We start from the raw sequence: 13,899 nt of genomic DNA, 5'->3' as shown, positions 1-13,899 counted from the left end.
GGGGGGGGGTGGGGGGGGGGGATTTCGAGCATTAATCTGTCCGTCTTCAAATTTCGGCATGCGTATGGAAAGACTCCATGTGTTGAGGTTCACTTTTGCAGCTACGCTGAAACTTTAAAACCCACTCTCTAACCCACCAAGCACCTTTTAAGAGCCGCAACTCTGGATTTCGTGGAATCAGATTTATCACAAGTTTGTTGACTCCTGGCAAATTCAATCTGCTTTGCTTGTTCTCTTCTCAGCAGCCGAGACCTTCGGCTGCATTGTCATAACTTATAGTAGGTTGTTGAGGGGGTATCGGCGTGAAATTGTGGTGGCACCTTCTTCGACAAACCTCCAGACCTTATCTGCGACATCAGACCAGCCCGCATTTAAAGAGAACTCCGGATGGATGATAAAGCTTTTCCCGTCTTTGCATAGTGACTATTCTCATATACCTGCCAAATTTCTGGTAGTTCTAAAACACCATGAATTGCTGCGCTTCTTCTTTCTAACCCACCTGCTATTGATTTCACTGTGTCTCTCAGAAGCCAAGGCCGTAATCTAGCAAATCGATAACATGACAAGCTTAGAACAATAAATTCTGCTAACACATCGTGGCTTTCTCTCAATCCGTTCATGCCAAACTTCATGCTCAGTAGCTTTTTCTTTTATCTCAGAAAACTTTGGTCCAACGGAAAAAAGAATTCCTTTCCATTAATAAAGAAGGAAACTAGTTTTTAATAGCGCACTAGGTGAATGATCCAAAGAAAGCTGATCTAAACGAGGTAAGAATGATTGGATCGGAGAAGGAGGTTAGACCTTCCTAAAGAGAAGGAGGAGCTCTCTCTCACTTTCTTCTACTTAAGTTGTGCAATCTTTTCATTACATAATGGAACTAAAGCAAGTGTTTGCTCATTGACTTCATCCACAACAAGTCAATAGGTTTGTATCACTATACTGAATTTTCGGCATGGCATAGAATAGAACATGAATGGGTCTTCCTTTGCCAACCTTCGCTTCTAGAAGGAAGTAAGTAGAACATGCATTGGTCAAGTTGAAGAACCTGCTCCAGAACCACTGCTCCACGTAGCCTATCTTCTTGCATGCCCCCCGTCCTCTATTCTCGGTTCCACAATCATTCGCAGATCCATCTATATGAGGTTCTCGTTCTTTGGCCACTCCTCTTACTTTTTTACCGAGCTTCCCATGTTGGATGTCACTTCCCTCTCTGATCCCACCTCGATTGAGTCGGTTAACTGTAACTATAAGCTATACGCCTCGAACTCATATAGAATCTATAGGTACTTCCTTTCCTTCTTATGCAATCACTATTTACTTCGTCATGATTTCTTTTTTTAAACTTTTTGTCATGATTTTTGTTTGTCTTTGCTAGTGTCCATTAAAAATATTAGTCAGGCGGCAAGTATATGGCTGTTTGACATGAGTCATGGTCAGACATCTATTCTCTGTCCTCTCAATCATAAGTCCATCATCAGTACAGCTAGATTTATGATTAATTTATTGCCCTCACAAGCAAAATAACTGTATTTTACTAAAAACAAATTCATTTAATTTACTTAAGACAAAGGAAATCAACTCTTAAAAGGTAAGGTCTGGTCCTTTTTATTTATCTGTTTCTTCTTTTGTGGGAAAAACTATTTTTTCCCGAGGGAAAATATACATTTCACTAGGAATTGCATGAATTTAATTGTTTAATATATTTAAAAGGCATAATTGGTGATAAATTAGGAAAAAAGAAGAAGTCTTAAATTATTCTTATGAATAATTGTTGATAAATCTAATACTAGTATATATTTACAACAGTTAAGTGCGTTTTAGTAAACTTATCAGTTTTGCAATACCCTACTGTCAAATCAAACACTAAAAATGTTATTAAACCACAACAAATGATATAATCTATCCAAATGTTGTATCCATACTGTACAACTTAATACATTATAAAACGATGGGTAACAACCATCCAAACAAGGGTTGATGTTCTCTCTGCATTTGTCATCTTTTGTATCCTTTGTTCATATTTTGATAATTTTGGTTTAAGATGCATTTTATGGACATTATGGTCTTCCATTGCAGCATCAATACCGTGATGGTCGTTTGGAGGAAGTGGTGCTGCGCCATCTTGGTTCTGAAGATGGAAACACAGTAATTGCTAAAGATATCAGGTCATATATCCTTGAACCTTTAGTTCGTCATGTTTGGTTACATTTTTACATTGTGTTATTCTTTGCTTTGGTTTATGACCACCATTTGATCCGCTCTTCCATATTACTGGTTTCCACAGGCTCTCGGATTTCCTTAGCAACTTGGAAATCAGATGAACAACTCTTTTTGTAATTTCAAGGTATGTTCGAATCACCCTGTTTGCTTTTTCTCTATTATCTTGTGGGCACTTTTGCTTGCGAAGGATTTCTTTGTTGTTGATTCGTGTAATATTTCTTTTTGACTTTTAAAGAAAGACTATAGATCTCCTTTGAAATGGAAAAGCGAGACAGTCATTAAATGGTTTTTGGGGAGTATGCTTTTATGTGTGATTTCACCCACGACCCACCATCTAAAATTCTTCTCATATTTGTTGATGATCTATGCTAATGTTGTTCAATGGCCGACCTTCAAATTGATGTAGAGTTGGTTAAGATCTATATGAACATTTGAAGAGACGAAAGCATTCAATTCACTCTGAGGCAATTAATAGTTAATACTGTTTAAAAAGCATGAGTGCTTTATTACACTTGTAGCTGAGCTATGATTTCATGGTTGAGTGCCTTATTAACTGACTAATTGTAGGGTTGAGTTGAGTGCAACATAATGGTTGTAACACATCGTAGATTCTTTAAACCATCTGTATGATTTTTTGGGATTAGAGCTCTCCATCTGGAACTCGAATCCGACTTAGAACAATTAGCTGATGTTGACTCGGGAGAGCTGGATCCTTGGGCCCCGTCATCAGTTTGTATAAGTAGATGTAGAATTCCGTATTCCATCTTATGCTGCTTTCACTTCTTGCTTTATGCATCTAAAAGAAAAGTGATATGAAATGATCTTTAGTAATTAGAATTAACTCCACTCTGTTGTCTTCCCTATCAAGTCTCCGTTTAGATTTATGAGAATCGTAGGTGAATGAATAATGAGATAACTATCTGTTTATATTCTTGATGCTTCTCTAGAAGGCTAGTCTTACCTGAAGGCATTTTATACTCTTGACATGATTTTTTCCAATTTTTTTTTATCAATCATCATAATTTGTTGGAAATATTTCATGCAGGATTCTTCTGTCTTGATTATAATATTTAGCGAGGAATCCCTAGACCCAGTAATAATATGTCTAGCTAGTAATAATATAAAGATATTATGTTTCAAACAAAAAGATGGGTTCTTCTGCACCCATGGCTAGAAGAAAAAGAAGAAAACTTAGAGTTGTAGGTCTTCAAAGTTCTTTGCTTTATGAAGTTCAATTTGTGCCTTTTACTTTTCTTTCCACCTTTTTCTTGAGTTTAATCTGATTTGGAATGACCTGAATATTTATGTATATTAACTGTGATCTCTTTGTCGAGTGACACACTGATTTTTGATGATGCTGCAGATGATTATAGCATTTACGAAATACTATGCTCTGTAAGCGTGCCAGTGTAGTCCATGCGGCCCATCATCCGAGGCGCCTCTTCCTTTGCTCGGGCCATGATGGCTGAACCTGGCAATTTCCGCCGCTCTTTCCTTCCTATTGTTCTTGGCATTGTACCTGAGTCAGACTGCCAGAGAGGCTGAAATGCCAGTGAAGTGGTTTGAAGGTCATTGAGGAGAAAAAGCAGGAGTTTCAGTAGTAATTTGTTTATTTTACTCCTGACTGCCATGTTAATTATTACTGGAGAACTTGCATTATTTCATTTGAACAAGACATTAGAAAAGGCAGTGACAGGAAGCAGAAAAACTGCTACAGTAATATATTCCGATATGACGGGAAGCCTCAGCTAGCACCAAAAAATGTGAAACCAGTTGGAGACGATTATATGTCCCCAAGAAATGGGGATTGGAAACATGTATATTCTAGAACAGTTTCTGAAATACAGTTTCAGAATTAATAGTTTGAAATCCATCAGTTTTACATCTTTAAGCTCTAGTCACCTGCTGGCACTCCTTTTCGGGGATCTTTAGTTGGAGAACATTTTGATATCTCACTGTCCCCTTGATCTATAACCAGTTTGCAACATTCTCATCCTTTCTCTTATCTATGCTTAATGGATTTCTTTGTAACATGAGGCAGAGAATTGCTAAGACATGGAAAAACTTTACTATTTGTAATGAGCTATCAACTCAACTTCGTTGGGCAAGAATTGATAAAGAAAGTGTAAGGATGTGTTGATGGGATAGAAAATAGAGTTTTAAGTAATATTACGTTTCTGACCATCATATCACATTTACCTATTGTAGCAGTTAAGCTGTCTTATTTTCAAGATTACAAATTTCACATTTTCAGGAGAGCTACGTGTAGCTATCATTACAATAATTTGATGGTGTAAAATATTAAATTTTGGAAATGCCTTCAGTACTCGCTTACCCAACACCCACTTTTTTTTGTTATCTTTTTGACTTGGAATGCAAAAGCTATAAATGGTGTAACTTGGTAATATATTTGTTCATAATAAAAGAATGCTTTTATCTGTCTATAAAAATTGGTTCATTTTCACACTAAAGAAAAAAAATTGGTTCATATTACGCTTGGTGAAGTCTGTTTTGCTTGCGGAAAAAGAGATTTCTGTAGTATGCTTCTCTATTTATTGGCCTGTTCTGGTTGACGAGAAACAATATTAGTGCAAAATGATAAGACAAGGATCATAACTTTATAAATTGTATTTGTATTGCTTATCTTATTATTGATCAATTAATGTCAAGGTAAAAAAGATGTTCTTCCTCAGTTCATGTAATAAAACACTAAATGATGTAGAGACTCACCGATTCCATAGGGCATCTCCAACCCTTGTACCATTTTTTTTACACCAAAATGGTGCAAAGTGACTTCAACCCATTACACTATTTTTTACACCAAAAAAGAATATTCCTACTATATTCTTCTCTCTCTTCTATTTTATATTATTTTTTAATAAAACAAATCCTTTCTTTTTTCTTTCTTACATATGTATCCCATATAATTCATATTCTTTCTTATATAACCATTTGATATGAAATTATTTTATACCTTTAATTTTTAAATAAATATAAAGTATAAGCAAATATTATACATTATACATATTAATGTATAATTCAAATAAAAATGAAATCATTGAATAGGATATAACTANTCAAATAAAAATGAAATCATAGATAAGATATAATTAAATAAATATTACATTATGGTAAAATTTAGTTTAATTTTTACATAAATATTCAACTTATAAGACTAGTATGTTGCTCCCATAACTGCTCTATTAATGCATTACGAAATACAAAATGAGCATCTTTTTTCCTTAATTTTTTTGTGCCGAGCTAAAAATTGTTCAAATCAGTAATTTTCATCTACTACCATTTCTACTATTGGAGTTGGACCTTCCCAAGCATCTTGAATTGGTGCATTAAGATCACCTTCATCCTCGATTATCATGTTGTGCAGTATAATACGTGTAGTTAATATATCATGGAGTGCTTCTTTCCTCCAAAAACGTGACGGCCTTGCAATATTAAATATTTATTTTTAGATAATCAATGAACATTGTGTTATTTATTAACAACATATTATATTTCCGTTTTGCACTTTTTTTTATGGTTATATAATTTTATACAATTATAACTTATAATAAAATTAACTTACAATTTATATAAAAATAAAATATACGAAAATTAATTTATAAAAATTATACACCAAAATTAAAATATAAAATTAATATTATAAAAATATTACATAAAAACTATAATTAATTACAAAATTATAATATGTTAAATTAAAAGTGTTATATAATAAAAGATAATAATAAAATAATGGTGAATAGTAATGGTGTTGATGAATAGTGTTACACCAAATTTGGTATAACACTATTCACACACCAAAATGGTGTAAGAAATGGTGTTGGGTTGTAGCAAAAAATCACCAAATCTTACACTAAAATGGTGTTTGGTGTAAAAATTGGTGTTGGGTTGGAGATGGTCATAATGCTCTCAACTTCTCTCTTACTTTTATCGCACCAACACAGAACTCCAACCCTACAAATCATAGTCAATCATGGCATCACAACCACACTCAACCGACTCCAAAACCCCAGAACCACCAGATAATGCAACTATGCAAATTGACACACCCTCACACGACACAAACCCTGACCACCCCTCTTTCTTGAATAAACTAATAACTAACACACAATTATCTCCAGATCTCAATAATCCTCACCTTCAACTGCATACCATTGATCTAACCGATGAAAGCAATAACACCATCGACCCAGACAACTTTATTCCCATCACTACTGAAGATAAACCAAGACTCTATTCACCATGGTAATTTTCAGTCATCGTGAAGGTCTTTGGGCGTAAAGTGGGCCACCAACTACTACGACAAAAGATCTACGCACAATGGAAGCCTACGGAAGAATTATCCCTACTTGATCTGGGCTCAGATTCCTTTCTACTAAAGTTTCAGAAGAAGGAAAACATGTTGAGAGCCCTCACGACGGGCCTTGTTTCATTCTAAACCATTTTCTCTCCGCCAGAAAATGGGAACCCAAATTCCTAGCCTCCACAACAAAACTCACATACTTAGCCATCTAGGTGCTACTCCCTAAACTCCCAACGGAATTTTACGACCTAGATATACTCCAAAAAGTGGGCAATAAAATAGGTAAATTTTTAAACATCGATACCTGTACCTCGACAATTACACAAGGCCAGTACGCAAGAATTTGTGTCGAGGTGCCTTTAGAAAAACAACTAAAATCACACATTTTCATTGGCACCCAAAAGCAAATTATATTATACGAGGGAATCCATCTCCTCTGTACAGTTTGTGGTAAACTAGGTCATTTACAAAAGATCTGATCCTCCTTAATCCATCCACCATCAACGTCCAACTCCTTGAAAATTACCTCACCTTCTCGTAATGCCACTACCAGTGCACCACAGGACACAAATCTTTCCCAAGAATGGAAGACGGTGCTATTTCCGAGAAAATCCGCGGCCAAATCTCGCGTACACCAACAAACATTCTGTGGCATAGGGATTTCGCCAACTACAGTGAAAGATATGACTCACGCGCCACACGCAGGTACGTCCCCTAACCCTAACTATATAATTAACCAAGCTTCAGGAACTGTAGATAATCCCCTTTATAAAGCTGATAAAAGCTTTTAATCAGTGGGGACCGCGAAACTTTAACCACTCAAATAAATTTGCCAAATCCATCCACCATCAACGTCCAACTCCTTGAAAAATTACCTCACCTTCTCCTAATGCCACTACCAGTGCACCACACGACACAAATCTTTCCCAAGAATGGAAGACGGTGCAATTTCAGTGAAAATCCGCCGCCAAATCTCGCATACACCAACAAACATTCTGTAGCATAGGAATTTCGCCAACTACAGTGAATGATATGACTCACGTGCCACGCGCAGGTACGTCCCCTAACCCTAACTACATAATTAACCAAGCTTCATGAACTGTAGGTAATCCCCTTTATAAAGCTGATAAAGCTTTTAATCGGCGGGGACCGCAAAACTTAAACCACTCAAATAAATTTGCCAAACTGCAATTAGATGACCCACAATCTCCCAACGACACAGAAGCAGAGGCCCAAAACTTAGAAAGCCCACCACTTCCATTACAGTCCACCACCCCACTAGCCCATACTACAATCCTGCCAATATCTGAATCCAAAAGACACCTTGCTAATGACAACACTCACCATGTAGAATCAATTGCTATAAATCACCACTCCCTTACCCCACACACCTCCATGTCAGAAGATCTACACACACCGTCTAGCCTTATTATCCAAAACCAAATCTCCTCTTATTTTCAGAATACCAAGAGTAATCATCACCCTTATAAACCTCTAATATACGAAACTCCTCACAATGACTTAGGAAATTTAGCTCAGTAAGACACTACACCAAACACTCCTCAACCCATATCACATATCACAATACACTCAAGCCCAAACCATTTCTCACCGCCACATCTCAACACTACGGGCTCTACAAATATCAACCAACAATCATCATACTCCACTACAACTCCAAACTCCTACACTGATCCTAATAGAAATATAAACCATGCATCATGCACACACACTCTTCCCTCTAAGATCATATCCCACTCCCCGTCCACCCACAAGCCCTCCTCGTTACCATCATCTCCAGTTCACTCACTCAGTGATGAACCCTAACTCTCGTATCTTCACGGCCCAGACACGCCATGTAGTGATAGAGCCAACCTCATGTTAGAAGTGTCTCCAAGACCATGCTCTCATATTCACCATTGAAGTGAATGGGCAGGAGGTCACGATATTACTCACCAACCCAATGGACCTGGCCCAAATAGTCACCGAGGGGATCTGTCTAGGGACAGACATCTATGGCCAGTACTAATGGTCTATGATGCAAGCACAACACCTAGCACCTTACCAACCACTGCCGAACCCTGCCCCCTACTAGTATCCCACACACTTATACCCTCACATTCTCCAACTTCCATTTTACCCGTCACCAACACTCCTTCCCCAAACGCCCTGGATATAACCATATATACTCCCTTAAATGAACCAACCACCACCAACCTCACCCCTAGGCCCACACGAACTACTACCTCCCTCCCCACCGAACACACCACCCCCTCTAATCAAGAAGAACCAAATGAAAACCTCAAGCATGAAATAATAGCAGCAATAGAGCATTACAGGAACACACGCCCAGAACCACTATGGTTCGCAGGAATCAAAATTTTTGTAGTAAAGGAGGAGTACGCAAAAAAGTTTCATCTAAACTGCTCTCCCAACCTACACACATGCTCCCTATGCATAAGGCCCACCACAAATCGGGCAGTGGGTAAATATACAGTGGTATTGATTCCCTTACTCTATGTACAAGAATGAGGAGCACTAAACACACAACAACCATGCAGGAACAAACCATACAAGAACTAAATAATATGAATATGAATTTCATTGTTTGGAACTGCAGGGGTGCCTAATCGCCCGATTTTCACAGAAACTTTAGGTCCATACTAGACTATCATCGCCCATCTCTAGTTGCTCTATTGGAAACCCACCTAGCCGACCATCAAGCTATTAAGGAGGATTTTCAATTCTCTGACATGGCTCAGGTGTGTGTGCAGTGGGCCAATCTGGAAGTATAGTTATTTTATGGCATTGTGAAACACTTACAGTGGAAATTCTTGCCACTATCAGCAAGAAGTTCACTGCATGATCAAGGTATGTCCCCATTCTAAAAAATGGTTATTTTCTGTAGTGTATGCTAGCACTCATTATCAAGATAGAAATATTTTATAGCAGAATCTTAAGTGTATAACGGATATTTTTTCGGGTCCATAGATACTATGTGGGGATTTTAATAGATTCTATCAGTGGGTGATAAATATAGTGGAAGAGATATTAACTTAAATAGATCTCAACACTTCCTAGACTTTATAAATTATTGTCACTTTGCAGACTATGTTTCAAAGGAAATCGTTGCACTTGGACTAACAATCGTCGTATGGGTAATTTATATATTAGAAAGATTAGATGGATTAATGGCCAATTATGAATGACTTAATTTATTTTCAAATTCTCTAGTTACTAACCTTCCCTGTACACATTCGGACCAGTGCCTGTTATTATTACAACTAAATTACCACAGGAGCAAATCAAATAAAGTCTTACGCTTTGAAACAATCTAGGTTTCACACCCTCAATATAGATCTTTAATCTAATCAGTGTGGTCTACAAATGATTAACTATTTCTTGCCATTGCAAACTTCACTACTACTGTCCAAGCGTGGAACAAAACTCATTTTGGTAATATTTTTAAAAAGGAAAATACTTTTAGCCAGGTTAGCGGTATTCAACACTCTTCAAAGTACCCAACTAGTATATTTTTACAAAACCTAAAAATAGACTTAATAGGAGAATACAACTGCATCCTTCAACAGGAGGAAGAATTCTGAAAACTCAAATCTAGGATTACTTGGCTCAACCAAGGCTACGCCAATACCAAATCTTTTACCTCCCAACTCTCCAAAAGCGTCGTAGAAATAAAATTATAACACTTCAAGATGTTGGAGGGAGTTGGATTGGTGAACCTTCACATGGTCATTCCCACATCCTGGGCTACTACCAAAATCTATTCACTACTAGTTCATCTTCCTCCACCAACTCCTATCTCACATACCCCTACACTCACTCTCGCAAGCAGATCAAACTACATTCCTACTACCACTAAAAGATAGTAAAATAGTTGATGCAATCAACTACTTTCAACCTTTAAAGGCTCCAGGTCCAGATGGACTACACCCATATATCTATCAAAACTATTGGTTTGATATCAAGCGCTCAATCACCACCTTTTGTCATCAAATTTTTAGGGAACATACAATCCCACATGAAATCAATACCAGGTATCTTTGCCTCATCCCAAAACTAAAAATGCCGCCTCCATTACCCAGTATAGACCTATTAGTTTATGTAATACTATCTATAAAATATTTACAAAATTATTGTCAATCGCCTCAAGCCAATTATTCAAAAATTATCAACCCTACCTAAACAAGTTTTCAACAAAACAAGTGAGCGGCAGATAATGCCATTATTGTCCAAGAAATCATTACTAAAGTTCAGCGCATGAAAGGCGAAATTCCCCCATATGCTTATGAAATTAGACCTGGAAAAAGTATTTAACCGGCTAGAGTGGTCCTTCATATGCCATACGCTTACTCAACTAAATTTTCTTGGACCACTTATCCAACCTATCATGTCTTGCGTTTCCATATCATCCATCTCTGTCCTTATTGATGGTAGTCCTACGGAATTCTTCCATCCAACTAGAGGAATACGTCAAGGTGACCCTTTATCTCCATATCTATTTATTCTCTCCATGAAGATGCTCTCCCGTAGTATAAGTACGGCTATAGATTACCAACTTTGATCGCCTGTACAATTATCCAATGGTGGGCCAAGTATCTACCATCTTTTCTTTGTTGATGAAATCATTCTCACCTCTAGAATAACAATGAAGAATTGTCATACTATAGTAGATACTTTAAACTACTTCACTACTATCTGAGTACAATCCATAAACTTTGCCAAATCTAAAATATTCTTCTCCAAAAACTATGCCTCCAATGATAAATAATTTGTTTTGCCAAATTTTAATATGACTTAAGGGCACCATTTTGGGAAATACCTGGGATTCCCCATATTCTCTCGTAGACCTACTTAAATCGATTTCTAATTTCTATTAGATACTTTTAAGACACGACTGGATGGATAGAAATCTAATCATCTTACTATGGTAGGAAGGACAACCCTAATTCGATCCACTCTAAACACTCTCCCTAACCACGTTATGCAATACATCTCCATCCCAAAAAACATCCTATCACACTTAAGTCGCTACCAACGCAATTTTCTTTTGGGGTACTACCGCACAGAAGCGAAAATTAAACCTTATTGAATGGAACAAGTTTACTAGTCCAAAATCAGAAGGGGGTCTGGGTATACAAAGGCTAGCTACTAAAAACCAAGCCCTTCTAGCCAGCCTTGCATGGCGACTGTTCCATAATCCAGTGCAACTTTGGGCATAGGTTCTACTGTCAAAATACAACCGCCCAAGTTCCCATTTCTTATAACGATCTTTTATTTGAAAAAAAGTTTGGACAGGATGGACAACTTGTCAATAAGGTTATAAATGGATAATAGCAAATGGCAAACACATTAATTTCTGGTTTGATCCCTGAATTAAGAATAACACCAATATTCGTTCCCTTATCCATGGTCTCGTAATGCAAAATGAAGAGCTCTCCACAGTAGCTAACTACACTCCAAATGCCTCATTGAGTCTAAACACCATATCTTTTCAACTACCACATGATATCATACAACAATTCATAGCATATACCTGCCCCACACCTCCCTAATATTCGACAAGATTATTTAAGCACTTACAAGTGATGGCAACTTTTTGGTTAAATCCAGTTACCACTCTCTCAATCCCACTAAACCCTCACATCTTTTCACATGCGTATGGAAACTCAGGCTTCCACCAAAACTATTACACTTTATTTGGTTATGCTGCCATGATCAACTTCCAACAAATAATTATCTAGCATGCCTCTCCATCATTAACTCAACATTGCCACACGACACCTAAAACTTCACAACACATTTTCTTTCAATGTCTAAAATCTATCCAATTCTGGTCACGTCTAAATATCTCAAGAATCATCCAATTTTTTTGGATGAACACCACAATTAACCCCATTGGGTATGCAGTTTCCTACACCTGCCATTTGGTCCGTGCCCTAAAAATATCCCACCAAAAATATTCTTCTCCTTTTGCCTCTGGCAAATTTGGTTAACACAAAATCAATATGTTTTTGAGAATAAAAACATACCAATCAGTCTCCCACTTGTAATATCAAAGGCATCAAAATACCATTTCCTTACAAACAACTGTCTTCGATCGCCTAAAAAATATCCACTCCAAGTTAAATGGAACCCCCACCTAATGAGCATTATAAGTTAAATTTGTTTCTTTTACACTAAACAAGCAGGGTAGCGACATTGTTTTTTGAAACCCCCTAGGGACTTGGAGCTTAAGATTCTCCCAACATATTTTGGCAACTTCTACTATAGAGGTTGAAATGCATGCGCTTCTGTTGGGTCTCCGACTAGCAAAACAATATGACTTCCTGCCACTCATCATTGAAGTGGATGCAAAATAGGTACTCTCTCTCTTTGAACAAGATTCCCCATTTTACACTAATCTCCTTGATGATTGTAGGTCATTGATCCAACAACTGGATGATCCAATCATTCAACACATATACAGGGAGCAAAATTATGTAGTAGACAACTTAGCAAACTATGGAGCACACAAGCCACCTGAGAGTAGCTTGGATCTTTTTGATGCCCTCCAATCTTATGTCACCTACATCTACCAAGCTGACTATGCCGGAACTACCTAAAAACGACTTGTAAATGCCTGTATTTTGACGGTCACAACTCCCCCTGTAAATCCACCACATGCAGTAGATCCTCCTAGTAGTTTAAACACTACTTTTGGTTGTAATGAACCCGTTACAGGTGTCACAGACAGTTCTTGTTTAGCAACTATGTAACTAGGGTGCCCACTGAGCACCCCGCTCCCTGTATCTCTTTAATTACTTAATGCAAGCTCTCTCTTTTATTGACAAAAAAACACTTAAATGATTGATCAATTAGGAGATAGTGATCCTCTTTTTTGGTTACATGACTAAAGGGTTTAATTAAGCATAACTGTTTATTGTGTGCATATACGCTGTAATTAATTTGACCTAAGCCTGACAAATAGAAGCTAATGAGGGCTAAATTAATGAAGATATCAACAAATTAGAACACTATAACTGCGAAAACTAGTTTAGGGAAAAGAGCTAAGCACAATTCAAGTAATCAATATGTTGTTAAGTTTTGTTGCCTCTAATAAAATTTATTGCTTTCTCTTGTTTATTAGGGAAACTTTGTCTCTCTCTTGAACGAGTATTTCTAGTACTAGTCATTTACTTACTTATTGAGTGAATTATCACAAATTATTTTCTTCAATCTAAAACTAATAGCTTTGTTTTCTTGTGAAAAAATATATCTAAGCTACGCGCGCACACACACACATATTGTAGCAGTTCTGCTGCTACTGACGTAATTTAGGAAAGGGAAGTAAAATGAAA

General features: G+C 37.0%; 1 protein-coding gene across 1 annotated transcript in view; it reads left to right on the top strand.

Annotated features, from left to right (window-relative positions):
* The window catches only part of LOC109219551 (zinc finger CCCH domain-containing protein 69-like), a 16,120-nt gene extending 11,897 nt beyond the window's left edge, over positions 1-4,223 (top strand). Inside the window, exons 5-7 of the mRNA XM_019384011.1 lie at positions 2,077-2,165; positions 2,285-2,344; positions 3,584-4,223. Of these exons, the coding sequence (XP_019239556.1) occupies positions 2,077-2,165; positions 2,285-2,321 (126 nt within the window). The 3' untranslated portion in view covers positions 2,322-2,344; positions 3,584-4,223. The remainder of the gene's footprint in view (positions 1-2,076; positions 2,166-2,284; positions 2,345-3,583) is intronic.
* Positions 4,224-13,899: the final 9,676 nt, after the last annotated feature.

The sequence above is a fragment of the Nicotiana attenuata genome, unplaced genomic scaffold, assembly GCF_001879085.1.
Source record: "Nicotiana attenuata strain UT unplaced genomic scaffold, NIATTr2, whole genome shotgun sequence".
Taxonomy (NCBI): domain Eukaryota; kingdom Viridiplantae; phylum Streptophyta; class Magnoliopsida; order Solanales; family Solanaceae; genus Nicotiana; species Nicotiana attenuata.
Note: the sequence above shows the minus strand (reverse complement) of the source record. Positions and strands in the feature narration are given on the sequence as shown.